Source organism: Wyeomyia smithii, chromosome 3 (genome assembly GCF_029784165.1).
Source record: "Wyeomyia smithii strain HCP4-BCI-WySm-NY-G18 chromosome 3, ASM2978416v1, whole genome shotgun sequence".
NCBI lineage: Eukaryota > Metazoa > Arthropoda > Insecta > Diptera > Culicidae > Wyeomyia > Wyeomyia smithii.
In genome coordinates, this window is record NC_073696.1 from 49,366,192 (window position 1) to 49,392,466 (window position 26,275).

Here is a 26,275-nt window from a genome sequence, read left to right on the forward strand (position 1 = left end):
GTGGCAATCAGCGGGAATTGGCCCGTGAGAGAAACATGAAAAAGCAACAAACACAGAAAGCGAAATCCAAGGAGGATGGGTTGACACACGAGCAGCGCAAACAGCGGTAAGTTCTGTTGCCTAGTTGAATGAAGAAACGTCTTCGAAATTGGAATCTTCGTTTCTTTAGTGTGTAGGATTGGGAACTTTCTTGTTTTTTCAAAGAGAAATATGTAACTGAATCCCTGAGAATTGTTAGTAGCTCTACCGTCTTTGTTTTTTTTCTCGCCGATACCTGTCAGCAGTTGTTAACCGTTTTTATCAATTGAACCATAGTTTTGTTAATGATTCATTTACTTACTGTTTTCCTGAAATATTCTCTAAAATAGTGATACGGCCATTTTTTTCATAGATAGTTCATATAAAGATAACGAAATAAAATACTCGAAACTATGCAAGGTGTTAGGGAAAAAAATCCTACACATATGATTAAAATTTACTACAGAAGAGTTATTCACTATTTCCAGTTTTCGGTCATGTTTGCCTTTTACGAGGTCTAGCACAAGAAGTATGATACCTAGCTGAATTCTGTTGGATGAAGGTCCCTTAAAAGATTTTAAGCTCCCTAACACCCTGTATTTTTCAACAATAAAGCTAACAACTATGATTAATTTTAATCGGCTTATCGAATATGTTCGCTGCTTGTTGAATTAGGAGTGCAGCCGTAGCCCATCATAAGCTTTGTATTACACTCTTTGACCAATGGTCAAATATTTGACCTTTTGTTGTTTGCCCGTGTTTGCCACATTAAAAAATGGAAAAGTGACAAACAATTATCTTTGACCAAACTTTAATCTGTCAAAAAGTGACAAATATTTGACGCTTGGTCAAAGTGTGTAATACAGCCATTACTCGAAATATTTTTAGTATTAACAAAGTTTTGTTACTTAACAACACATTTTTGCTTTATTTATTTATTTTAGATTCAATCCACCATAGCTAAGAAACGATGTGTGCGATTGCCAACGAGTGAACATCGTTGTGTTGAACCACATGTATCGTTTCGTTTCGGTTCAGCAAGATGACGAGCAACATGCTGCCAACCTACTAGGAATCATGTTGAAATACTAATTAAACTTAACTATAGCATAAGATTTAGTTGATAGATTCCAATTTCGAAAACTGCTCACAATTTTAACCAACTGAGTAATAAATGTTCTGTAAACAGCGATGCCGATATTATGAGACAAAAGCAACAAAAGAAGGAACAAGCGGCCCAGGGTTCGGCTCAATCTGCCAAAAGTTAATGTTTGCTGCCACCTCTGGCAGTATCAGTCAGTTTTGCCAGTTTGAGACCGCGAAATCGAGACAAGAATTCAGCAAGAAATCGCACCTAGTTGTCCCTTCCTCTTCTATCGATCTTATCACGCAGAGTATAATACAATGAATTATAGGAAATAATCATCCGCTGTACAACACACTTCAACTTATCAATTTGCCATCGAAATAACAAGCAAAAACAGCAAAGCATTTGTGTGCTGGAGCGGCAGGGTTTTGTGAATAAAGTGTATTTTCTAATAGATCAGTTGCGACTGCTTTTTATCCAAATATCTTTGTAATTATCAGCCAATGGTTTTTAGGTTTAAAAGCTTGAGGTTCAATTTTCTCTTTTAAATATTATTCGTTAAAATTCTTAGAAACCTTGCATAGCGAACTATTGTTTTTTTGAGGTTCTCAATTCTCGCACCAACACTAACTCGACAGGTATTGAACAGCAATTGAACAACTTAACGAAGCATCAAGTTTTCACACACATACACTCACACTCTTAGTCAGATATAAACATTTAAACAAGCAGGTATTTTGAATAATAGTGAAAATAGAGTTTGATACAATAATATAACTGATCACAAACTGCCGATGATGGCTTGATGACTAAAAACGAATCGAACAAGGTGTTGTAAGTTCCAGCAGGAGTTAAGCCCGCATATTAGACATGGATCTAGCCAGCGCAAGAGTTAGCGAGAGGAAATATGCTTGTTAACTTATAGATTGAACTGAAGAAAAAAAAGTATCGGAAACGAACATTGTATAAATAAAATATAGTATTGATAAGTAAAAAAATCAATTGAATTGTGTTCGTTCTGCTTAGAGCTAAAAGAATTGGGACCAAGGGATTTATTCTTGTCTAGATTGATTGTGTTCTTTTAAACTAGTACGATTATATTTCAGTGAGCTGTAAAACAAGTCGAATCACTTGAGTTATCTCTACTTACGTCTATTGGCTACTAAAAAACACAGTAAAATACGTTACTGTTTTGTTCGCCGCCTATTATAGAAAGTATGTAAAATTGAGCAAACTAAAATAACAACATTCACGAATGTGAATGCACAGTAATACTTCTAGTGAGTTCGTAAAACGCAGCCTTAGGGATTGTAAGGTTCCTACAGATACAAAAAAACACTACCAACTATGTTTCTAAAGTATCAAATTGAAATGCACTTTCAAACATCACAAATGATTTTCAATCAGCTATATACTAGAGTCACAGGTCATCCACATCCATCTCCGTGCGTTGCATCGGTTTTTCTTCGACTCTCGCAGTTTGCGCAGCCGGAGGGTCAAACTTCTCCAGCCAAGCCGCTTCCATATCCCGCACGGCTTCCGCTACCAGCATCTTCGTCAGTTCACCGACAATGCGTTCTTTCACTTCAATTTCTTCGCGATCGAAATTCGTCCAGCGCGATTCTTCGTCGAACATTTCCTGGGCCAAGATTTCGTCCACCTGGTCGCGTTTTCGTTTGGCAGACCCTCCGCCGATTCCTCCCACGGCACCGTTACCGCCGTTGAACATCAGGAACGGCATTGGGCAGTGGTGCAGGTTCTGCTGCTGCTGTTGATGCTGCAGTAAACTTTCCTCGTTGAGAATGCGTTTCACTTTACGCTTCATGTGGTCTTGCATGCAAAGGAGGCTGTTTGGTGGGTTGTAAAACGCCAGCGGTCGTTTGTCATGCTCAACTGTTCGGAAGGAAACATCCGGAGATGGAGGACGCAGGTCAGCGTACAGTTCTTTACACATATCTAGGATAAGCTTCTCGTAGATGTTGGTTACGTGGTCAGAGCGCAGTTTTTCCTGGGGAGTTTCGCTCTGGAAAAGATCCTGGGTGCGACTTTCAATTAGCTCGTCGATTCGCGGTTCTGATGGAAAGATAAGAGCTAACGGGCTGCCATTCGCCGGTGGAATGTACGGCGGTGGGGGTTTGTTGGGTATTTCTCGAAATAGGACAACCTGTTGTTCTAACTGTTTGATTTCCTGTTCGATTTGCAACTGCTGGCGACGAAGCACTTCTGCTTCGTTGATGATGTCGGGCATTCGATTTGGAACGATGGACGATGCTGTTGCGACCGGCAAAGACTGACTGTTAGAATTGTGTAAGGATTGTTGAGATAAATAGGAAAGTATAGAGGTTCCACCCATTGAAGATCCAGCTCCGCTGGAAGCCGAGTGAGGAAAGTTTTCATTTACGTTTTTGTTTCGAATTTTTACATCCATCCGGTGGGTGTCTACAGCAGCAGCAGCAGCCTCTGCCGCAGGAGCTTTTTGTGCAGACCTCATGGCCTGCGACTCATCCGGAAAGGGCTTCTCGGCGGTTTCGCTTGCCGATTCTTTATCTGTGAAGTAATCATCTCTCTCAACGAACGAATTTCCTCGCTCACTTTCCGAGGAACTTTGCTTTGCTGCTTCCGGAGATCGCATAGCTGAGACTCGCTCTAAGCTGTCACTGAAATCCTCGAGATCAACGTGAAGAGTGATGAGCCTTTTTTCCAGTTCGACAGCGAGAGGAGATTTTGGTTGGCCATTTTCTTCCTTATATTGTGCTGGCTCCCCTGGATCTTCGGAAGTCGTAAATGTTGACGCTGCCGACGTTGTGGAACTAGCTTCTCCTAAGGAAGCTTCGTCCTGAATATCCTCGGTTACCTTATTGGTGGAATCCGTTTCTGATTGTTCAACCGACTCGTCTCTAATAGAAGCGCAAAACTGTGGCAACGACGTGTCTTCAATTAGCATTTGACTTTCCTCTGCGGGAGGCATGTGCTCTTGTTCCTCTATTGTCGGAGCGTCGAACGTACTGGAATAGCCATCGGGTGATGATTTGTCACGTTTTCCAACATCGTGTTCTTCTTCAATGGTATGAAACTCGACGGAGCTTGAACCGTGTTTTTCCTGTTCATTGCGAAGTAACTCATCGATGTTTGTAGTCGACGAAAGGATGCCGTTGATGTTCTCGGTAATATCACTGACCCTGGAAATAATATCATCCACATCGAGCAGATCACTTTTCTCTTCGATTTGCTCCTCTAGCTTTTCTTCAGAGCTTTTCGAATCGGCTGGTTCTATTTCAGTGACTGAGTTGATGGTAGTCTTGAAAGAACTGCTACCGCCACTCGTCTCAGCACCTATTTCTGGTTCTTCTCCCAAATAATTACTTGTCTGATTGCTGTGCTTTTCAAGAAACACTTTCGAATCGTTCGTCGTTGCGCTTTCGCTGCTATCAATACCTCCGAACGACTGCTCCAGCAAAATCTTCCTCATTTCTCTATCATTGCTAAATCTTTCAAGCACTCTCTCCTTTGCCTGCTCATATAACGCTTCCAAACTAGCCCTGGTAAGAGTGTAACTACGACCGGGTTCATATTGGTTCTCCTTAAATCCCGTCAGTCGATACCACAGCCGATTTAGTTTGCTGCCTGCCGCTTGGACTTGCTCGTCTTCGCTGTCTCCCTGATTGCCTATCTGCTGCAGTGTCTGTAGACTCTGTTCGATGCTACGAATGCGACCCAGGACCAGCCGCTGCTCGATGCCCGGAGCCGACGGTGTAGACTTCTGACTGGTTTTAGCTCGGTTGTACAGCAGTAAGTTGCGTTCGATGTCAAGAATTTCCTGCTCCTCACGGTCAAGTTTTTGATGCCATTGAAGAAGGGCTTGGACATACTGGCGACGCTTCTGAAGCTCTTGTTCGCGGCGTGTGAGCATGCTGTGGAATTTAAACATGAGCTTGAGAACACTCAAACTAAAATTTCAATACTTACTCTTCCAAATTCTCGTTCGGTTCCAGCTCCATGCCACGCATGGCTGTTGGAAACTGCAACGGGGAGTTTGATACCACGGAAGTTGAGACTAGTGTGGTCATCTTCCGATGATGCTGTTGTAGTGATGCCAACATGCTACCGACATTAGGCGATGTATTGGTTTCGGTTTGGTTGGAAAAGCTTCCGCCAGACTTCCGTAGCGAAATAGTGCGACTATTTGAGGAAAATGAATTAAGCTTGTCTGTGACTGATTCCGGTGTAATCGGTGAGCGAGTATTGTTCCGTGCTATAGACGACTCTAGTGAATGTTTTTGGAATCTAAAAAAAAAATCAAATTGCATTAGTTCATTGGAGAAGCTGTTTTATATCATTGCAGTACTTGTTCAACTCAACCCGTTCCCTCTCCAACCGCACGAGAATGGCCCTCTGTTTCTTCTTGATTGCGGAAATCTGCTCTGTCATACCGCCTCTTTCTCGGTAGCGTTGTTTCTGTAACTCCAGCCAAGCCAGCTGACCTTTAGTGCGGTCCAGTAAGGCTTTCTCCTTAAGGCGGGCGCGAGTAGCTAACTGTTCGCTTTTAGATTTTTCATTTTGAATAAGTTGTTCGTACTGAAAGAAAGTAGGAGAAAGTTATAAAGCATTGTTTAGGACACAAATCAATCCAACAAATCAACTCACCATTCCGATGGAGGAATAGCTGAGGTTCGTTTCCGAAACAGTAGTAGATAAAATCGAAATTTCCAGATCAGTTCTGTTGAACATCGCCAAGATATCACTTCCCATAGTAGTATCATTGGGTGCAGCTTCAGCAGCAGAAGAGCTAGAACTTGAGGGAACCTTTAGGAACTCGACTTTACTGTCTACAACTTCATCCAGAATTGCGGTTCCGTTTTGCTTCTCTTCACTTTCGGATATTTTAAAGGCAATAGAATCTAGACTTTTAGATTCGTTCAGCCCTTGTCGCAAGGATTGCTGCTTATCCACGGTCTCATCGCTAATTTGTGTTTCTATACTGGTGCTATCTCCTGTCGTGGTTTGCACTGGTACTGTTGGTGCAGCTTGTTTTGAGTGACGATGTAAGCTTTCTTCAAACGAAGGCAAATATTCCTCTGGCAGGGGAGGATTAGTGTGGTGACTGTCAGAAAGGTTGAGCGATCTGGTTTCTAGCGAGGTGTGGGAATCACTGGATCCCGTTTTACTAGGGCTGCTTTCGGCAGTAGCGGTCGTCGTTGAGTCACTGCCGGCTGTAGGAGTTCTACTACTTTCTCCTGAAGTCTCTTTCGTTGGTGTCTTTTGAACATCGGACCGTTCAAAGTCTTCAATGTAGTTGGAGTTGACAGTGGATACACTAATCGGTACGGACGGAACGGGCGTTGTTTGAGTCATCTCATCTCGAATTTTTATTCGATCACCAGTCACCACAGCTACTGGAGGCTTTTGTAGCGCAGAATAGAGTTGTTGATTGACCTGAATAACTTGCGCTAAACTTCGGTTGAATGCTTCTAGCATTTTTTCGCTTGACTGCCGCTCATGTTTTGCCGCGGAATCATGTAGAAAGTTTCGTTGCTTTTCGGAAGTGTTCGCACTTATCCCGCTTTGGTGCAGATCCTCCCGAACGTTTCGTTCAGTAAAAGATAATCGATCGGGGAGCTGATCAGCTTCTGGCATATTCACGCCTCGGTGAAAATTTATACTACGTTCCAAGTGATGCAGATTGTCTCCCGTAATTTTGAGATTCGAGATTCTTTCAATCGATAAGGGACTGATGGGAGATGATTTGTTTTTAGCAGCAGTTACATTTGATGGTCCGGGTAGATCTATTTTGGTGCTGCTAAGTGGAGGCAGTGGTAAAACAAAGTCCGACTTGATTGAGCTTATTTCAGATGTGGTATTCGATTCCGACAGCGGCTGTTGGCAAATGGAGGTTAAGATATGTTGATCGCTTCTGCTTTCTTCCACGGGGGGCTTTTGAACATAAGGCACCGTTTTAAGCGATTCTAGATAATCAAGGCACTTTCGACTATTGATATTATTGTTTTGTTTGGTTTGTGAAGGCACTTTTTGTTGCTCTTTAGGTATTATAGACTCCTCCAGTTGTATGGCCGAATCATGATTCATACTGCGAATTGCTTCCAATTTTTTACGAACAGCCATTATGAATGGGTACGGATCCGGTTGAAGCAGCGTGTGTTTCAACCATGTTGGAGCTATTTTATTTTCCTTCTTCTCATGGGTAAATTTTGCTGGCTGCTGCTGACGTAAATCTGTCAATAAGGTCACAGCTGGTACGTCCAGTTTTAATTGTAGTTCGATGTTGTCAATTGTAACTTCATGAACGGAATCATCCACGGATATGTGAACTCTGTTCTCAGATAAGCGGTCGTCGTTTCGACTAACCGGTGGAGTTCGAAGTTGCAATGGACTATTTAGCACGTCTCCCAGTGCCACGCAGTCTGGCTTTCGCATAATTCCCATTTTTTCCGACAGATCTGCCTTCAAAAGCAACGACGATCTTTTACGAACTACGTTTTTGCTACTTCCGGAAATGCTAGACGAATTCTTGGATGGGGCAGAAGACACTGCCGATGCGCCGGGTAAGTGTAGTGAAGAAGTCGATGAACTTTTGCGTAGAGGTTTTTTCGGTAGTATTTTTACTGGTTCTTTTACCACCGAACATGTTGGCTGTTTACTTCCTGTGTCTCCAACCGAAGATGATGGTGCAGCCGATACCGAACGTTTTCGCACTTTCTGCACATTTTTATTTAAAAGTATGCGACTGCTTTTCCGGAGTTCTTCGAGTCTTTTTTTGATGATATCCTTTTCTGCAGTTTGTGGAACGTTCGACTTCTTTTCCTGCTTTCGTTTCGCTTGTTGCTTTTCAATGAACTCACGTGCTTTTTGAGGATCGTATGATTTTTCCTTTTTGGGTTCCTCCGGAGGAGTCTTTTTACTACTTACTGATTTGGGGCGCGGTGTTGATCTTCGAACCTTTTCGGTTTCAGCAGGTGGCGGCATTTTTTTTGTTGCCTTTTCAGATGTTACTGTGTTGTTACTTTCAAGCAAATTTTGCTTAGATTTCGATTCGCTTTTTGACGGTGGAGTAATCGAAGCAGGCTGATCAACGCTGTTACTGTTTGATTCAACAGATTCCTCCTTACCTTCATTGGTCGTTTTGGAAATTCCGGAATTAGCCTGAAAAATATTAGTAAACATTCAGTACACATTTTAAATTATAGATATAATGAAACTTACCCTTTTTTCTACATTTAAGTTTTCTAACAGAAAACTTTGAAATTCGTTGCTTGCTTGGTTTCCTTCACGTTTTTTATCTTCAAACCCAGTAATTAATTTGTCGACATTCGGAAGCGGCTTGATAGTGTACTCTTCCAGCTGCCCGTTTTGGTTCCCTTTGTCGTTAAAAGCCCCGCTTCTGCTATGCTCTTCGTTGCCCGTTAGTGCCGAACTTGTGAATGTCGTGATAGATTTAATGACCATTGGTGTAACTTTTCTTCTCGGACTAGTGGGGTGATCCTTAAGCACAAGTTTTGTGATTTGCATGGTACTTTTTTTTCTCGGTTGCAGGTGCTCCGAGCTACGCTCGCGAATAATTTGAACTATGGTAAAACAGATAAATTTTATGGTCAAACATAAACGCTAAGCAAACCTACCAACACTTTTTCTAATGGGTACATCTTCCAACGGATGGATAGAGTAGGTAGCTGAGTTGTGGCTGTTTTTTCCAGCAATAGATCTACTCTCCGAGTCGGTCGACATAGTTTTTCGGTGATTCTAAACCTGTTCTATGAAATGTTTACCGAATTAAACAGCCGTTTGTGTGACAAGCATTTTTTTCAACGAACAAGGGCATCGATCCCATGAAATAGTTCAGCTAAATCTCGAACTAAAATAACTCATTTTACAACTCCAACAGCACGAAAAACTAACAATTGTTACATTCACACTATATACCGGACAGGAAGCTACAAAACTACACATATTTTGCGTAGATTTTTAACAGAAAAGACTATTTTCAACGTAAATAAATCTCAGCCGGCCACGAACGCGCTTTGCTCGACCATTATGGTAATGTAATGCGAGGCTTTTATGTTTGTGTTCAGTTCGTAACCCAACAACGGTTTGATTTTGTTCGCAAAGAAGCGTAAGAAGACAGTTGCAACGACGAAAATCGAACACAAAACAGGTTTCTTTCTGACGTTTCTCTTCGATGTTGCCTTCGGTAGCGTTATGAAAATAATTATCTGACGTTAGTGCAGTTACTGATACTATGTACGCAGCCATTAGCGGTTGTGTGCTGCGTGAAATTTGAATGAAAAGGGGAAATCAGAATGGGTGTTATTCGCAAAGAACGTTCCTTGAATAGATCATTGCATGGAGCGGCGCAACCTCACTCAGCTCAACTGTTCCGAAAGGTTTGGTTACAAAGTGTTAAAATATGATTTTTTATGTTTACGCATGTTGTGAACTATTCCTATAGAAAGCGCATGAAAATAACATATCTATTAGAGTAGGTTAATCCCGGAAAGCATTAGAACATAAACCTCTCTTGGTTCCATCGAAAATAAATTTAAATTCGCAAAATTTATCCTTCGGAACCGTCAAATGGCGTCATCGTGCAATGATCTATTGTTTGTTTAGCTTTAGATAATCTGATTTCCATGTTTTATTACATCATCAAAAATACCTTCTGGTAAATTTGAAACGAATTTTGATGGTGAAAAAAAACAGAAACAAGATGGTCTATGATCTTTCTGTCTTAGGAATGAACTTAACAGTGTATCACGCTAAATAGCCATTTTTTATCATTTGATTTGAATTAGTCCAGAGTTAAATATTATAACAATCAGATAAAACTAAAAAAGAAAGAAAATTATCATATTTTGATGTAAAATTGACATGACTTTAAAAAAATTTGATATGCAAATTGTTGTTTATAAATTATTAATGAGCGGTCACGTGTTTACACATTGATGAATAACAAATACTAGAATCACAGACTAACAGACGTAACACTGGAACCTGGCTCCATCGCCACAAAAAACGTTCATTTCAAATTTTCAATCGAATTACAGTCATCGCGCGAAAACGTCGTCTGGGGCGCTGTCATGCAATCTCATACATATTTCGTAGTTCCCCATTTGACACATGCAGTAACGCTGGCGCTAATGTCGAAATACATGACGCAGCGCGAACACGACAGCAGATGGTGCTAGTGTTACTAACGTAAAGTACTGGAATCATCCAAACGATGATTTTATTGAAAATTTGTTCGACGTGTTATGTCTGTTAATCTGTGCTAGAATTTTGTAAAAAAAAAACAGGCAAGCGAGCAATTTTGTTGTATAACAGCTTATTAAGCTATAGTTAAGTCAAAATTCACCGAATAGCAGCTTAACAAACTATAATTCATTAAAATTGTTTGTTGAGAGAACAGGCACAGAGAACAGACTAACAGGCGACGAACAAACGGTCTAAAATTAGTGTGTAAAATTATGCATGTTTGCCACGAAATTTCCACGGTATAAATCCTCTCGTTATGCTAAATGGCTAAGTAAAGTGTGATGTCGCTACCTTCGCTAAACAACCTGCGTGTTCTTCAGTGTATGCCGTTCGCTCCACAGCGACGGTAGCGACATCACATCTTAGTTTACCACTCAGCATGACGAGGAGTGTAATTCGAAGAGTATATTTTTGCGCACACAACTGTAGTCTGTTCTCTGTGGAACAGGTTCGCAGTATTCAAAAAATCCAGAAGGGTTGTATGCAAAGCCTCGACCGAAAAGGTGACGTCGAACTACATAAAATTGTTTGTTACATTACTTACATCCAGCTTTCCATGAGCGGGAATTGCGACGGTGCACGAAGCCCATTTTGACGTTTGCTGTCGGTCAGGTAACATTCAATCGCAGTAACGGAGTAAAAAATATAACAACATCGTAATGTAGCATAGCAACTTCAACAAACAATAGGCGTTCTGTTAGTTGAATTTTGTCGTGCACATGCGCGAATCAAAATAAACAAAGTTGCTATGCTACGTTGCAACATTTTTATGTTTTTCACTCCGTTATTGCGATTGAAAATTACCTGACCTACAGAAAACGTCAAAATGGGCTGCGTACATTGTCCGCCATTACCGCTCCTGGAAAGCTGGATAAACGACCAAAATCTGCGTTTCCTCAAGGCTTGACTATTTTTAATAATTAAAGCATAACAATTTTGGAGGCTTAGTTATTCGTTTCAGTATCCTATGAAAGTAGATTACAGCAGATGCTCCAGTTAGTCACGCAATATTTTGTTACACTGTTGTTGGATGTGCTGCATATTACTGAAACTCAGTGCGTGCTGAAACCTTGATACATGGATATAAAATGGAATTTACAACCGTGTTTTTGAAGGTGTGTGAATGTGTAATGAATGAACCAGAATTTGTCTTCAAAAGGACAATTTGTTGTTCAATTCAAAGATGCCAGATGTTTTTTGGAAATGTCTACAATTGCTTGAAAGCCGAAAAAACTGCTTGAAATTTAAAAAAAATCGAAGAAACTGCGCTCGAAACTTGGTAGCCGTTTGGATGCTGCCGATAGTAATTTGTGTAGGTATAGTGTGTCGTATACCAAGTGTGTGTCTGAGTAGCGTTGGTGAGTGTATGTGTGTGTGTGAGTAGCGTTAGCGTGTGTTTGTGTGTGTGTGGGTGTGTGTGTGGGTGTGTGTGTGGGTGTGGGTGTGTATGTGTGTGTGGGTGTGTATGTATGTGTGTGTAAAGTGTGTGTGTGTGTGTGTGTGAATGTGTGTGTGTGAATGTGTGTGTGTGTGTGAATGTGTGTGTATGTGTGAATGTGTGTGTGTCAATGTTTGTGTGTGTGTGTCAATGTTCATGTGTGTGTGTGAATGTGTGTTGTGAGTGACGTGTGTGTGAATGCGTGTGTGTGTTTGAATGTAAGTGTGTGTGTGTGTGTTTGAATGTGTGTGTGTGTGTGTGTGAATGTGTGGGTGTGTGTGAGGGACGTGTGTGTATGTGTGAGTGACGTGTGTGTATGTGTGTGCGGCGTGTGTGCGTGTATGTGTGTAAGTGGCGTGTGTATGTAAGTGGTGTGTGTATGTGTGTGTGTAGGTAGCGTGGGTGTGTCTAAAGAGCGTGTGCTTGTGAGTAGTGTGTGTATATAGCGTGTGTGTATAACGTATGTGTGTGCAAAAATGCATTCATCCGAGGTAAATTTATTCATGACAGAATACTTTTATAGGCAACAAGTTAATTATTTTTCCTATTAGTTTGTATGCTATGGTTTATGAAAGGTGTATGTGTTTTTTTGTGGTGTTCATGGATTGTTGTGTTAGGTATTTGTACGTTTGGTGTGTGTTATATACTATGGCTATGGCAGAATTAAATCTTCACACTCACAATAGTCCCACGTCAAGCCTACGTTTGTGCACTCAAGCACATACCCTTTAACTTTTTTGAATAATAACCAGATCCACTGTGTCTACTTAAGAAGCGCAAGGGCTAAGCCCCAATCGAAACAGCAGAACAATGAAAACAATCCGACCGACATTGACGTTTTTGTATCAGATTTGATATTTTCGTATCTTCGATGTTTCATTCTGTCAAAGGTACAGCGAAGGATAAGAAAAGGCATTCCCTCGCTGTGTAGCCGAACTTCCTGAGAGACGTATTTCTACGTCAAAATAGAGGGCAAGGGTTTTACGGTCAGCTTATCGATAGCTGCTGGTTTTTGACGTAGAACTACGTTTTACTTTAGCATACCACACAGGGATGCAAACTGAAAAACTGGGACGAAATTTGTCCCTTTTCAAATGCTTATAGGTCGGTTGTTTTTCAACCGATTTCCTTCATTCTTGCAGCAATCGATTGGAAAATTATACACGCATCTGCCCAAATGCAGGAAAATGTTGTTTGAATCTGCGAACTATTGCACTATTGCAAATTGTCAAGCCTTGTTGAAATGAAAATAACGCCCTCTCATTGGTCGTTTGCTGGCTTTCCCTAAAAAGGTCGACATACCTAGTTAGCCGTAGCGTAGCAGTTTGCGCCAGTATCAGCTAGTTTGCCGAATTTGCTTTCGGCTTGAAAATATCATTTGCCGGTTGGTCACATATCATAGCAGCAGTGCGGTAGCAACAAACGTTTCGGATTGCTGGTGGTGGCGAACCAGCCTGTGGCTGAAAGCCACCCAAATAAAGTAATAAAAAAAAAGTTTCGGATTGCCGATTGAGGGCTTAGGCCTTCTTCCCCACGATTAGGCTTGGTCTTATTTTGGCAAACAACAGCATGCTGTGCTATTCAGCTAGCCTAGCAATCTAAATTTACTATTTGTGGAAACAGCTTTTACAATGTGTTGTATGAGTGCCTTATTCCCCCACTGTGGGCAGCACAAAGATTGCGTTCAGCATATCCCATTTTGAACAGCAAACTACATTTACCAAGGTATATTAACAAGTAATTGAAGATTAATGATTTTTTGAAAAGGTCTCGAGCGCTAGACTTCGGAAACAAATGCTTTCTCATTCTATTTATTCAGTGATATAGGAATTTCTATGCGTGAATAAAAGGCCGACAATCGTTCAACAGCTGCTTGTTGCACAAAAATATGAAAATATTACACTTCATTCAAATGTTAGAGCGCCTTAACAAAGGCGATTGATTCGACTTCACAGCAATAATTTATACTGGATTCAGAATTTTGTCGTCTCCCAGCCGCAGAGTTCCAACACAATATGCAAACACGCAACAGCGAGCAAAAAATCGCTTGACGTTCCCAGCCGCAACACGATACGGGTTATATCGTTGCATGTGCGAGAGCACCATCGGTGTTTTTCCACTGGATACAAAAATTAAATGCGAATTGTGGAATCTCGTCTGAAGAAGATTAGACAATGGTAAAACTCAACAAAAAGGCGGGGCCTATATCAGAGAATTCTTTGGTTATAAAAGGGTGTTTTTAGTCGAGTTAGTCACATTCTTTTGGCGAACGGTTAGACGAACGGACTGTCCATAGGATTATAGTGGCAGTAGATTGCTGCATCGGATTAGGTCGATGCCACGGTTCACGCGAGTGGCGTCGGCTTGCCGTTCCCCCGGCGCTGGTAGCGGCGGTGGAAACCGTTGGTAGCAGCGACGGTGGCAACGGCGTTGGCAGTGAGCAGCTGCAGTTCCTCGTTTAGTTCGGCTACCCTTAGATCTGGGTTGGAGCCCACCAGTGGTAATCCAATTTAGATATCGTTGGGTGAATACAGCCAGAAATTTTATGAGACCAGCACCTCCAAGTGGTCTAAGAAGCTAATGCCATCCAGCGTGTATGTATAAATAGCGTATGTGCATATCTATAGCGCGTGCGGAAAGTTTAAACGCACACTGCTTGAGTGCTGGGACCGAGCCGGATTCGTGCCAGACAGTCGGATCTCAGCCAGAGCACGGTTCAAACACGGAGGCAGTGTGAATGCATTAAAATCCCGGAGAGAACACGGACCCGGCCCGGAAGCAGTGTAAGGAGCGTTTTAGCGTGTGTTGATAGCTGAAGCATGTGTGATATTTGATTTGTGAGATGTGTGTGTATGATATGGTACGATGTGTGTATGATATGTGTGTGTTGATGATATGTGTGTGTATGATATGCGTGTGTGTATGATATGGTATGATGTGTGTGTATGATATGGTATGATGTGTGTGTGTGTATGATATGGTATGATGTGTGTGTTTGTCTGTTTGATATGGTATGGTATGCTGTGTGTGTGTGTCTGTATAATATGGTATGATGTGTGTGTGTGTCTGTATGATATGGTATGATTTGTGCGTGTATGCTGTGTATTGCTTTTAACTCGGCACGTTCTGCTAACTATGCTGAATCCGGTTCACGAAATACACAACTCTTCATTAGTAGACATTTTAACTCATTTCCCAAGTAAAAATATTGGTTTTATCAAAGTTTTATGGCGCTCGATACAGCCGAAAAAGTACAAATAAACTTTGATAAAACCAGTTGTGTTACTAGGGTAATGAAACACTCAATGCATTTGTTAATAGTGTACGTAGTTCGTAGTAGTGGAACTCTTCCGTAGTTACTACAGTATCTCTTTATGAAAAACAAAAGTGGTTCATCTGTTTAAAATATGGAAATATATTGAAAAAAATCAACTTGGTTCCCGGATGCTGGAAAAATTATAATTATTGCGCACTACAAAATAAGCTTCCACGGTCGTTCAAATGGCTCAATCAAGTATGTAGACACATCAATATGACGTATGGATCGTAACCCATATTTCACCATCATTAAAGTTTTGATTTTAAACTATAATTAAAATTAAAATCTCATGTTAACTTTAACTAATTAACTAATGGGGTGAAATGAGCACACCTTGTCACATAAACTTACTTAAAATTCATCTCAGCAGCCTTGTGAGTTTGTCTGTTTCCATAGTCAGTGTTTGTTTACAGTGATGGTGCGAACATATATTAGAAAATCTTTGAGACCGAATTGGTCAGAAAAAGGGACTGCAGGCAGAATTGGCCACCATAAGGCGCGACGGGACATTCACGAAACAAGCCGCCAAGTATCACGGCATACCGCGACAAACGTTGGCCCATTGATTGTACTTCTACACAGTTTCAAAATATGTTCTATAAGAGTGCTCATTATACCCCGTGGGTGCTCATTATGCCCCAGTGGGGTGCTCATTGTGCCCCACATAACGACTGATTGTTAGTTTTTGATGCATGAATCTGATTTGTGTTTTTCACCATTATACGATAAACTTTTCAATTCGTGAATAGTGCACCTTTAATTATAGATAGTTAATTCAAGTTTCGCATTGAAGACAGCTTAATTTTTTTGCCGTTTTCCATGCTTAAATCAGCAACCAAGTTAGGGTGCTCATTATGCCCATATTCCCCCTATGTGTTGTGATGGGTGCAAAAATAGTTTCCATAGAAAATTGAATGGCTTGGCGAAACTATTTCATTGGTGTAGATTGGTGTTAGTGAAATACTGTACGATGGTTCATATTGCGCACTTCCCACCAAAATGGACTGCACAGTTTGAAAGTGCAACAGCAAAAAAGCGTGCATCAAAGTGCTCATTAACACTTATGAATTCGTTTTTGCGACGGTACTACACCAATCCCGGAGTTACAAGGTAAAAAGTGTAACACGAGTGTAGCTACACCGCAAAAACGAATTTACTGTCACTCAACATACTTTTTGACAGCTTGAATGAAAGCGTATGCGGCAGTGCTGCCAAAATACATTATTAGAAAAAAAATTATAAAAAGTTAGTTACGGACATCTAATAAGTGTTACGCAAATTCAATAAATTCCACTCTTGATTTAACATTTAAAAAAAAAAAATTGTTAGAGTTTGAATCAATCAAATTCCGAAGGAAGTATATTAGTGTTTCTCAATCTTTTCTGGCAACAACAATGTACAGATTCCAACTGTGCTTGAACAAGTGAGCTGAAAATCCAGTATTCAAAGCAATAAGCAATACTTATTTACTATTTTTTTTTTTGACAATGACATTGTAAATTGACTTTGAGAGAAGCATTCACGGTGATGAGTGCTAACTCTGAAATATCCAATTGCTTTTTTATCAGATACCTTTATTCTCTCGATATACAAGTCGAGATCTCTTAAGTTGTTAATGTACAATTAAAAGTACTAAAATAAGTCGCGACAAATAGTCTGTGTGACAGCAACATCCATACCCATGCGAATCGTTATTCTTCATGCTTCGTAACGTGGTGGTAAAAAATGGACTTTTTTTGGATGGTGGTAAAAAAAAACTAAGACACATAGTTTGATAAATTTCCCATGGAAGGTAATTATGTAGCTTATTTGCAAAGAAGCTCTACGCCCTTGCGAGCGGCCTTCCAGCAGTTAACCGGAACATTCGCCATGATGGACGAAAACATGCGTGTAGGCATTTTTTGAGATCTTTCTTCTTTATTTATCAATTCCTCCTCAGTTTTTGCGACAAAATTTGTCGAGCTACGATCCAGGTCTGCCCAGAAATTTTCGATTGGACGCAACTTGGGGACGTTGAGTGGATTCGCCAACTTGGCTACCACATCGATATTCAGCCGCTCAATCTCCTCCAACAATCAATTCGATTAATGGGCCGACGCCAGATCCGGTCAAAACATGGTGTCTTCGCCTTTAAGGTATTTCTTGATGAACGACACAACTTCCGGCAGACTATTCATACTATAAATTTCCCTATTCACAGCCAGTCCGGAGCAAAAGAAGAGTGGCTTTGACATCCCCTTTTCGCTGATTGTCAGCCACAGCAACACCTTCATGGGGAAGTTGGTGTGTGAAATAAACTTTACCTCGGTGCTTACTTTCTACGTGGAGGAAGTAACATACGAAGTGCCCTGCCAGTCGTTGCCATCCAGTGTTCGATAGGTCTCGTTGTCCATCACCTCCGTCACGTTGCGATTTACCGGGAAAATCGACTTGACCATCTTATTAGGGCGCTGGCCCTGCGTCATTGCCGACTCGTTGGGACTTCTGTTTCCTGACATGTACGTCCATATGTTCACCAAGTACTTTTTCATTGTTTGGCCGGTTGCTTCGACCTCCCGGCCAAGCGCACGGAGCGATGTAGCCACTTTTTCCTCGGTCTTCCTTTTCAGCATCCTTCAGAGCTTCTCGTTACTCAGAGTCGTCGGCCGTCGATACGGGTTGTACGTAAGACTCATACGTTCATGATATTTAACTGAAAACTGATCTTCATGAAGAATAATATAGCCACGAGTAGGCTTTTGACTAAATATGTTCACATAGTAAACTCGGACTCAAGTAAGAAGATGCAACAAAATCATAAATTTATTTAAGTACTTGTGGTTTTTATTTATCAACAGTTCCCAAGAGTAATTAAAGAACACTTGAAGAGTCCTCCATAAAACTCCTTCATCAATAAGTGTAATCAGCCTGAGGAGCGGTTTTGAAACGCACTCAATATCCCTTTCAAAATACCTATGAGAAACTTCCATAAAACTTCATTAGAGTTGTACGATCTTTAAGATGAATCTATCTTGAAAATGTGCCCATAAAATTTTCATAAACCCATTCGTGAAAAAAAGGAGCTAGAATAAACAAAACTTTTTAGCTCATTCAAGCAAGTAACTCATACTAACTCAAGTCAACCTAAATCATACTAATAGCGAATTTCTTTATTCCACCAGTTCACCTCGTTTTGACCTGGAATTGCACTAACTGCTGTCAAAACCCTTCTTTATTCGCTCGATTTTGACCCAGTTTTGACCTGCCGTGCTGCCCGAAGCGCACTGTAAAATTTGTCAGCTTCAACCCACCACCGCACGTGCTAAGTTCGTAAACAAAAACCTGGCATCTCTTTCTTACTTGCGTCTTAAATGGCAATGACGTTTTATTATTCCTCGGCAGTTTTGCCCGCACACAGTGGAATAAAGAAATTTGCCATAAATCAAGTCATTTAACCCTCTCCCGCTCACGAGGTTTTTCATGATTTAAAAATACTTATCGGGTTAATTTGGGCAAAATACTTCGTAGACTTATTCAAATTACTGGGAAATGTTATATTTTGAAGTAAAAAGTTAAATTTGAAATGGTGCTCCAGAGCACCTATGAGCATAGAGGGGACTTATTTTTAATACATGAGAAAAATTTTTTTTGGTAAAATTTCACTATTGAAAGCAGTTATTTAAAAATTAATAAAAAAAAAGAAGCAATGTAGTTTTCGAAAAAAAAGACTACGTTTACGACCATTTGATTTTTTATGATGGAAAATGAAGAAAAAAAATCTCGCTTTCATTATGCAAAGACGAACATTACACTTCGAACACCAAAAGAGTGTAAAGTGATCACGATGATTGCGTTAGAAACATCTCTGCGCATCTCTAAATGCTGGTCAATATGATATTCCATCTTAACGGATATTTTTAGCCAGCATACGTTGTAAGTTTTTGTCTTCTGTATGCCCAGTGGTGCTCTGAGGCACCATATTCAAATTTATGGGTCAAGCGAATTAGAATGAAAAATGCTAATTTGGTGTATTGTTACACTCAATAGACAATAGATCTACGTAAAATTTATTTTTATTATGAAATCGATTGATTATTGTTATATAAAAACGGTTGTCAAAAACACACATTATTTTTTTATCGAAAAATCCAGACTTTCTTCTACAGTTTTCTTGATAACAATCCAAACATTGAATTAAGCTGTCATTTGATATGCCACGTTAAAAGTGTATTAAAAATGCAACATTTTGTAGAAAAAAGAAGTGAAAACTAACTATTTACTGCCAAAATATGGTCAATACAATGCATGGTGCTCTAGAGTCACCATGAGCGGGAAAGGGTTAAGGGTATATTATTTTTTGTGTTAAAAACAGCAAAAACTCAATACTCACTAACGGACATGAAATATAAAATGGTAGAAATTCCAATACAGGTCGGACTCGATTACCAAAACATTTTTTATTCCGGATAATCGAGTTTTCCGGATAATCAAACCACAAAAATATATTGAAATTTGCGACTAATGAACATAAAATAAATAGGTATTTCCTTTTTTTTATTTTACTTGTATGATGCAGTGGCGTAACCAGAAATTGTTTCTGAGGCGAAATGGGGTAAAATATTGGGAAGCAAAAAAAAAAGTTAAAGGGTATGTGCTTGAGTGCACAAACGAAGGCTTGACGTGGGAATATTGTGGGTGAAAAGATTTAATTCTGCCATAGCCATAGTATATAACACACATCAAACGTACAAATACCATACACAACAATCCTAGAACAAAAAAAAAACACATACACCTGTCCTAAACCATAGCATACAAACTAATAGGAAAAATAATTAACTTGTTGCTTATAAAAGTATTCTGTCGTAACAAATTTACCTCGGATGAATGCATTTTTGCACACACATGTTATACACACATACACGTTTTACACACACGTTATATACACACTACTCAAAAGCACACGATCCTCAGACATACCCACGCTACTTACACACACACACACACATACACACACCCACACACCACTTACATACACGCCACTTACACACGCCGCTCACACATACACACACGTGACTCACACACACATTCACACATACGTCACTCACACACACATTCACACACACACACGTTCACACACACATTGACACACACACATTAACACACACACACACACACGCGCTACTCACACACACACACGCGCTACTCACACCCACACCCACACGCTACTCACACACACACACATACACACGCTATTCACACACACACATACACACGCTACTCACACACACACATACACACACATACACACACGTTACTCACACACACACATACACACGCTACTCACACACACATACACACGCTACTCACACACACGCTACTCACACACACATACACACGCTACTCACACACACATACACACGCTACTCACACACCACACATACACACGCTACACAGACAGACACACTTGGTATACGACACACTATACCTACACAAATTCCTATCGGCAGCATCCAAACGGCTTCCAAGTCTTCCAATGGTCCCTTCCAACGGCTTCCAATGGTCCCCAGTGCCGATCACGTCCAGTCTCGGGCTGTATTCCAACAACGATATCTGAATTAGATTACCACTGGTGGGGTCCAACTTAGATCGAAGGGAAGCCGAACTGTTCGCTATGACGGTCGACCAGGGAATGAACTTCTCTCAACACGGAATGTCCTTTTATAGCGTCACTCAATGTGGGGAACTTGGGTGATTGGGGGAAGTACCAATCACGTGGAAGCATTTCCGCTTTCTATCTTCGTCGCTTACCTTGGGTGATGAATGCGATGCCAATTGGCTGGCATTGCTAGCCAATGACTGAATGCGTGAAATCATTTCGTCTATGTTTTTGAAGTCTGCGTTAGGGAAATATACCAATCGTATGAAAAATGTATGTGGATATTCGACCTTTAAACTTTCCCGCAATTTTCACGGAGTAAAAAGAAAATGGTAACTGAAATTATCATGTTATACAAATCTTGTATGTTTTAGCTTTCCAACGATATATTAATTATTGAAATCTGAACAATTGTTTGAGCGCTATTAGCATCTAAAATCTTCCATTCAGCCAACCAAAAACGTTACATGTTCAATCCAGTTTTCCCAGAATGTACCTTAGTATATTGAAGAAAGACGTAGTCCCACGTCAAAAATAAATTGGACATTGATTATTTTCAGTTAAATCGAACATGTCCCAAACATGCCGAAAATGACATAAATGGTAACAAATATGCCAAGATGGGTGGTAAAGGCAAAATTTCGGAATAAAAATTAAAACAAACACCGAAAAAATGAAATTCCAGATAATCGAATCTAAAATTCCGGATAATCAAGTCTGACTTGTACCTGAGGATGACAGAGAAATGGTATTCATTCCCCTGCTTCATGCAATATGTTGCATTTCTTCATTTTGCTCATGTCTAAGGTCCTAATCATAAAATACACCGGATGTTTATTCTAAACCATTTATTGTTTCTTATTTAAAAATCGCTACAAGTCGAGTACAAGTAACACTTTTCCAACAGCAATGATCACGAAAATGGTGCTTGACTGTAAACAAACAGTTGTCAAACGGGAGAGGGGGCTATCTCAAATAAAATTTTTTTGTCTTGAAAAGTTCAAGCAAGTTTTATTCGAGCGCAAGTATTCTTCTCCATGAATGCAACAAGTAAATGCCAACTTGTCGAGATACTAAAAAAATCTTATTAGTCTTGCTCAAGAAGTTTTAGTTGGAAGCCGTCTTATGAGGGATTAAAATAAAACCAACGACGAATATGGCGAACAGACTGTGATTAACTTCGTCAAAATAATAGCCATTTGTAATTAAACGGTAATAAAAGGCCGAGATTCTTAATGCTACTAATAGTTCTGGCAGTTCAGTAGTGAATGTTGACCATGCTGAACACAAAGTTTGGTAAAATGTTACCTAACGACCGTAGTCCAGCAAACCCGAACTTAGCGAAAATTCAGATATATTTTTTATTTTCTAAATAAATTACTAATTTGCCAGTAGGTAATATCATGGTGCGTTGAAAATTACAAACTTTTTTGTCATATAACGTCATTCATTTTGGAGAAAGAGTAGATCGATGGGGTTTGTTTCACAAATTGATCTATGTAAAAAAAAAATAAATTCTGTTTATAGCAAAATAAGCTAGAACGAAGAGTTACGAACCTGATTTTTAAAACTCTCGAAATTTGTTACAGTTTTTTTCATGGTTGTGAGCAACTTCTGAATGTCATCATGAGTACATATCGATAAAAATATAGAGTTTTAAGCAAACTTTAGAAACTATTCTTGAGAACCTTCTCTAGCATGGGCCTCCTTGATCTAATGGGGATTTTACGGCTGATTTGTAGAAGTTTGTGAGAATAATAAGATTTATACCCTGTTTTAAAGAACAAGCAATCAAAACTTCTTCAAGTACATCGTAAAACTGATATTGTTACTTGGGTTGATCATCAGGCTGATGAGATAGGACGTTTTATCATTATTTAAAATTCATGTCATATTTAATTCAGCCAGTAATAAAAAAATAGGGGATAGAATGTCTGCAAATGTGCAACGAAAAATCTATTCTGAGAACAAGTCAAATGACAGTAAACTGTACAACCATACCAATTGATATTTAAATATCATCTACACCAGCTTCAGTAAGAATAATAAGCACAAATTATACAGAAGCATTTACGTCAATATAAATTATGCTTTAGGCTTAAACGATCGATGACATATACAGTGGTGCTTCTGTAGATAAGTACATAAACAGTACGTTTCACTTTACAGTCAAGAACCGCTTGTTTAGAATGATTCAATTATCAATGGGAATTGTAATTGTTGCACTTCACATGCAACGAGCGTGACTTCTACATAGACGACCATTCCTGAGTGGCATCGCAAGTTCTGAACCAGTCTAACGGATTAAAACGTGATCACACATTACTCGAAGATGAGCTGACCACCTGTGTTAATATTTTACTGGTAGGTCTAAAGATTACTAGGGAAATCGATTTATTTAATCTGCCAACTAGATAATAATAAAAAGTTACGACCATGCCATTTTCAAGAGGGGTGGATGTTTGCTTACACCCTGTCCAGCCCAAACGATTAATGGCCCGCTTTCAGGTATCCTTTTCCTAACGACCGGCTCATGAAATGGCAACCGAACGCTCATGCGTTTATAAAGTACCTAGCTGTTAAGTTTAACAAATAATCAATAAAGCACACGTATGAATATTTGTACCTCATAAATCTCTCGTAACCGAAAAGATCTTGTTAGCCTTCGGTCGGTATTAATTTACCATTGGAAAATGTGCGCTGCACTGGTTTTGCTCGCGTAATCCATTGCATTATAATTAAATGCTTTAACTCTCCTCATAATGGTCTGTTTTTAACGCCTGCATTCGATCGACGCGGCTACTGGCTACGAGAGTAGCCCAAATGCAGCGCAAATCGAGAGGAGAAATACTTTCCGAGGCAGATTGCTTTCAAGAGGCCATATGTCCGTCATTTTACTCATGCCACCTCACTGTGCAGCTCATCGGACCCGTCCAGTAGTCGAAAGTAAGCAGTATGTAATGAACACTCGAAAGTAGTTCACATCGGTACTTAAATTATAAAATATTATGCCATGTAAGCCGAGCAGGTATGTATTTTATGAAGCCTCAATTAAGATATTAATTACGAAAAACAACTTGACCCGATGGGTAATTAATAACTAATCCGGTGGAAATGTAATTTTAAGAATTTATTCTAGATTGAGAATCCGATACACTAATCATATATATATTGCGATACCGAGCGAAGGAAGGCACGAACCGACAGTAGCCACGGCGACACTAATGGGAATGGCGTGTAAAATATTGTCCATAAGACATACGAGATGACTTGCGGTATTTCGCATAATAAATTGTTGGCTTTCACTAAGCTAATTGCGTGTAGTGTAAAGTGATCGAGGCCCGTTGGGATGGCAAAGGTTTCCATGGCATGTAATTGATTGAAATAAGAGATAGATTCAATTATTGTTATTAACCTTGCCAACATTGTTTGAACGCAGAAATGGATACTGTTACGTTATTTTGGACAACCCATAAATAAATAAGGCGAGAGTATCAATAGTAATATATCACAACCAGCTTTTTTGTTTTTTAAAGGTGGCGGGGAAATCTGCAAACAGACACCTGAGAAGAGAACTCAGGGTGTGGGGATGAGCCTAGGGGAGAGATGCTGGGGTAGTTATACTCGCCCAGGCACCTACTGATCCCTGTCCCGACCCACCAAAACCACTCCAGTCTCCAGCCCTGGTCTTCCCGGAACGACGGTTAAGTATTACGTCGGGGAGTGGCTTTTGTGCGTGATGCACCCTCTTTACTCTTATAACCTCCTAACTAACTACCTGGAGACTGGTAATTAGCTACCACTGGCGTGTTGGTGGTTGACCCGCCACACACGTTGCAGTTCAGAACAATCTGAGAGGCGGCCGCACAGACCGCGTTCCAGATGTCCGGGTCGTCGCACATCCTCCGGACTAGATTGTCCGGAGTAGTGCCAGGCCCGCTCACAGCCATCATGTTGCTCCTCGCTCTTACGAAACGGGGGCATACGAAGAAGACATGCTCAGCAGTCTCCTCCTCCTCCACGCACTCGGGACACATGGGGGACACCGCGTGTCCGAACCTGTGCAGATATTGCCTGAAACAACCATGACCTGACAGGATTTGTGTTACCATGTCGTCTCCCGACCCAGCCGGATATCTCCGGTATGAGTCGGTGCGTCCATCTGCCCTTTGTGGAGTTGGACCATTCCCGCTGCCAGCGGAGCATCGAGAATGACCTTCTGGTATCTCGTATGCCCCTTATGTCACGTTGGTCGAAACACTCTCTGTCCTCCTTGATGGCGATGCTGATAGGCATCATGCCGGACAAGACACAGATTGCATCGTATGACACCGTACGATACGCACTCGCAACTCTCAGGCACATGAGCCTGTAGGTACTTTCCAGTTTACCACGGTAACTGTTAGTACCTAGCGCTCTGGACCACACTGGCCCACCATACCTAAGTATGGACGAAACCACGCTGGCAAGAAGTCTTCGCTTGCTGCCATAAACCGCTGAGCTATTGGACATCATACGAGATAGTCCTGCAATAGCCGATGAGGCCCTCTTACAGGCATAGTCGACGTGACTCCCGAACGTGAGCTTGTCGTCCATCATAACCCCCAAGAGCTTCAGGGATCGCTTCGAGGTGATGGTGCAGTCTCCGACTCTGACCACCGCCTGTTGCTCCGATTTACGGTTGTTCACAACCGTGACCTCCGTCTTATGATGCGCGAGCTCCAGTTTCCTGGAGCGCATCCAGTCCTCGACCTTGCGTATACAGTGCGCGGCCGTCAACTCGACCTCCTCGATAGACTCGCCGTAAACCTCCAGCGTTATGTCGTCTGCAAAGCCGACGATCACAACCCCTACAGGGAACTTGAGTTTCAACACTCCGTCATATATGACATTCCACAACACCGGGCCCAGGATAGAACCTTGCGGAGCTCCTGCGGTAATTGGGACGCACTTCTGACCCTCCTCCGTGTCGTAAACGAGTACTCGATTCTGGAAATAATTTTCCAGAATCTTGTACAGCGACACCGGTACATGGATGCTCCTGAGCGCGAGCGCTATGGAGTCCCACCTGGCACTATTGAACGCATTCTTCACGTCGAGCGTGACGATTGCGCAGTAGCGTATTCCCCTTCTCTTGCGCTGGATTGCTACCTCCGCCGTCTTGATGACGGAAGAGATTGCGTCCAGCGTGGACCTGCCCTTCCGGAAGCCGAACTGGTTACTTGCCAGACCGTGTACACCCTCCGTGTACCTCACCAGTCTGTTGAGGATGATCCTCTCAAGCACCTTGCCCGCGGTGTCCAGCAGGCAGATAGGCCTATACGCCGATGGGTCCCCTGGCGGTTTCCCAGCCTTCGGCAATAAGACCAGTCTCTGCCGCTTCCACCTGTCCGGAAAGAGACAGTCATCCAGGCACCTCTGCATGACTGCCCTGAACATCCCGGGGGCCGTTTTTATCGCCAGCCTGATCGCCAGGTTAGGGATACCATCCGGTCCCGGTGCCTTGCTCAC

The 26,275-nt window shown here is 41.1% G+C and overlaps 1 protein-coding gene and 1 long non-coding RNA gene across 2 annotated transcripts; one reads left to right on the top strand and one right to left on the bottom strand.

Moving 5' to 3' along the window:
* On the top strand, positions 1-1,137 carry LOC129729695 (uncharacterized). Its single transcript, XR_008728728.1, has 2 exons — positions 1-106; positions 963-1,137. It is a non-coding gene; the product is annotated as an uncharacterized LOC129729695 (long non-coding RNA).
* Positions 1,138-1,505: 368 nt separating this feature from the next.
* On the bottom strand, positions 1,506-9,219 carry LOC129729694 (uncharacterized). Its single transcript, XM_055688454.1, has 6 exons — positions 8,740-9,219; positions 8,324-8,685; positions 5,750-8,263; positions 5,451-5,680; positions 5,072-5,389; positions 1,506-5,016 (listed from the first exon to the last, which is right to left on the bottom strand). Exons 1-6 carry the CDS (start codon positions 8,843-8,845, stop codon positions 2,526-2,528), a joined length of 6,021 nt encoding a protein of 2,006 aa, XP_055544429.1. The 5' UTR covers positions 8,846-9,219; the 3' UTR covers positions 1,506-2,525.
* Positions 9,220-26,275: the final 17,056 nt, after the last annotated feature.

What these genes read in the sequence shown, in the direction of transcription:
- LOC129729694 (XM_055688454.1), bottom strand. Translation starts at nt 8,845, where the DNA reads ATGTCGACCGACTCGGAGAGTAGATCTATTGCTGGAAAAAACAGCCAC. An exon ending in ACTTAAATGTAGAAAAAAGG is followed by an intron (nt 8,264 to 8,323) that starts GTAAGTTTCATT and finishes AATATTTTTCAG; the next exon opens with GCTAATTCCGGAATTTCCAA. An exon ending in GAACGGGTTGAGTTGAACAA is followed by an intron (nt 5,390 to 5,450) that starts GTACTGCAATGA and finishes TTTTTTTTTTAG; the next exon opens with ATTCCAAAAACATTCACTAG.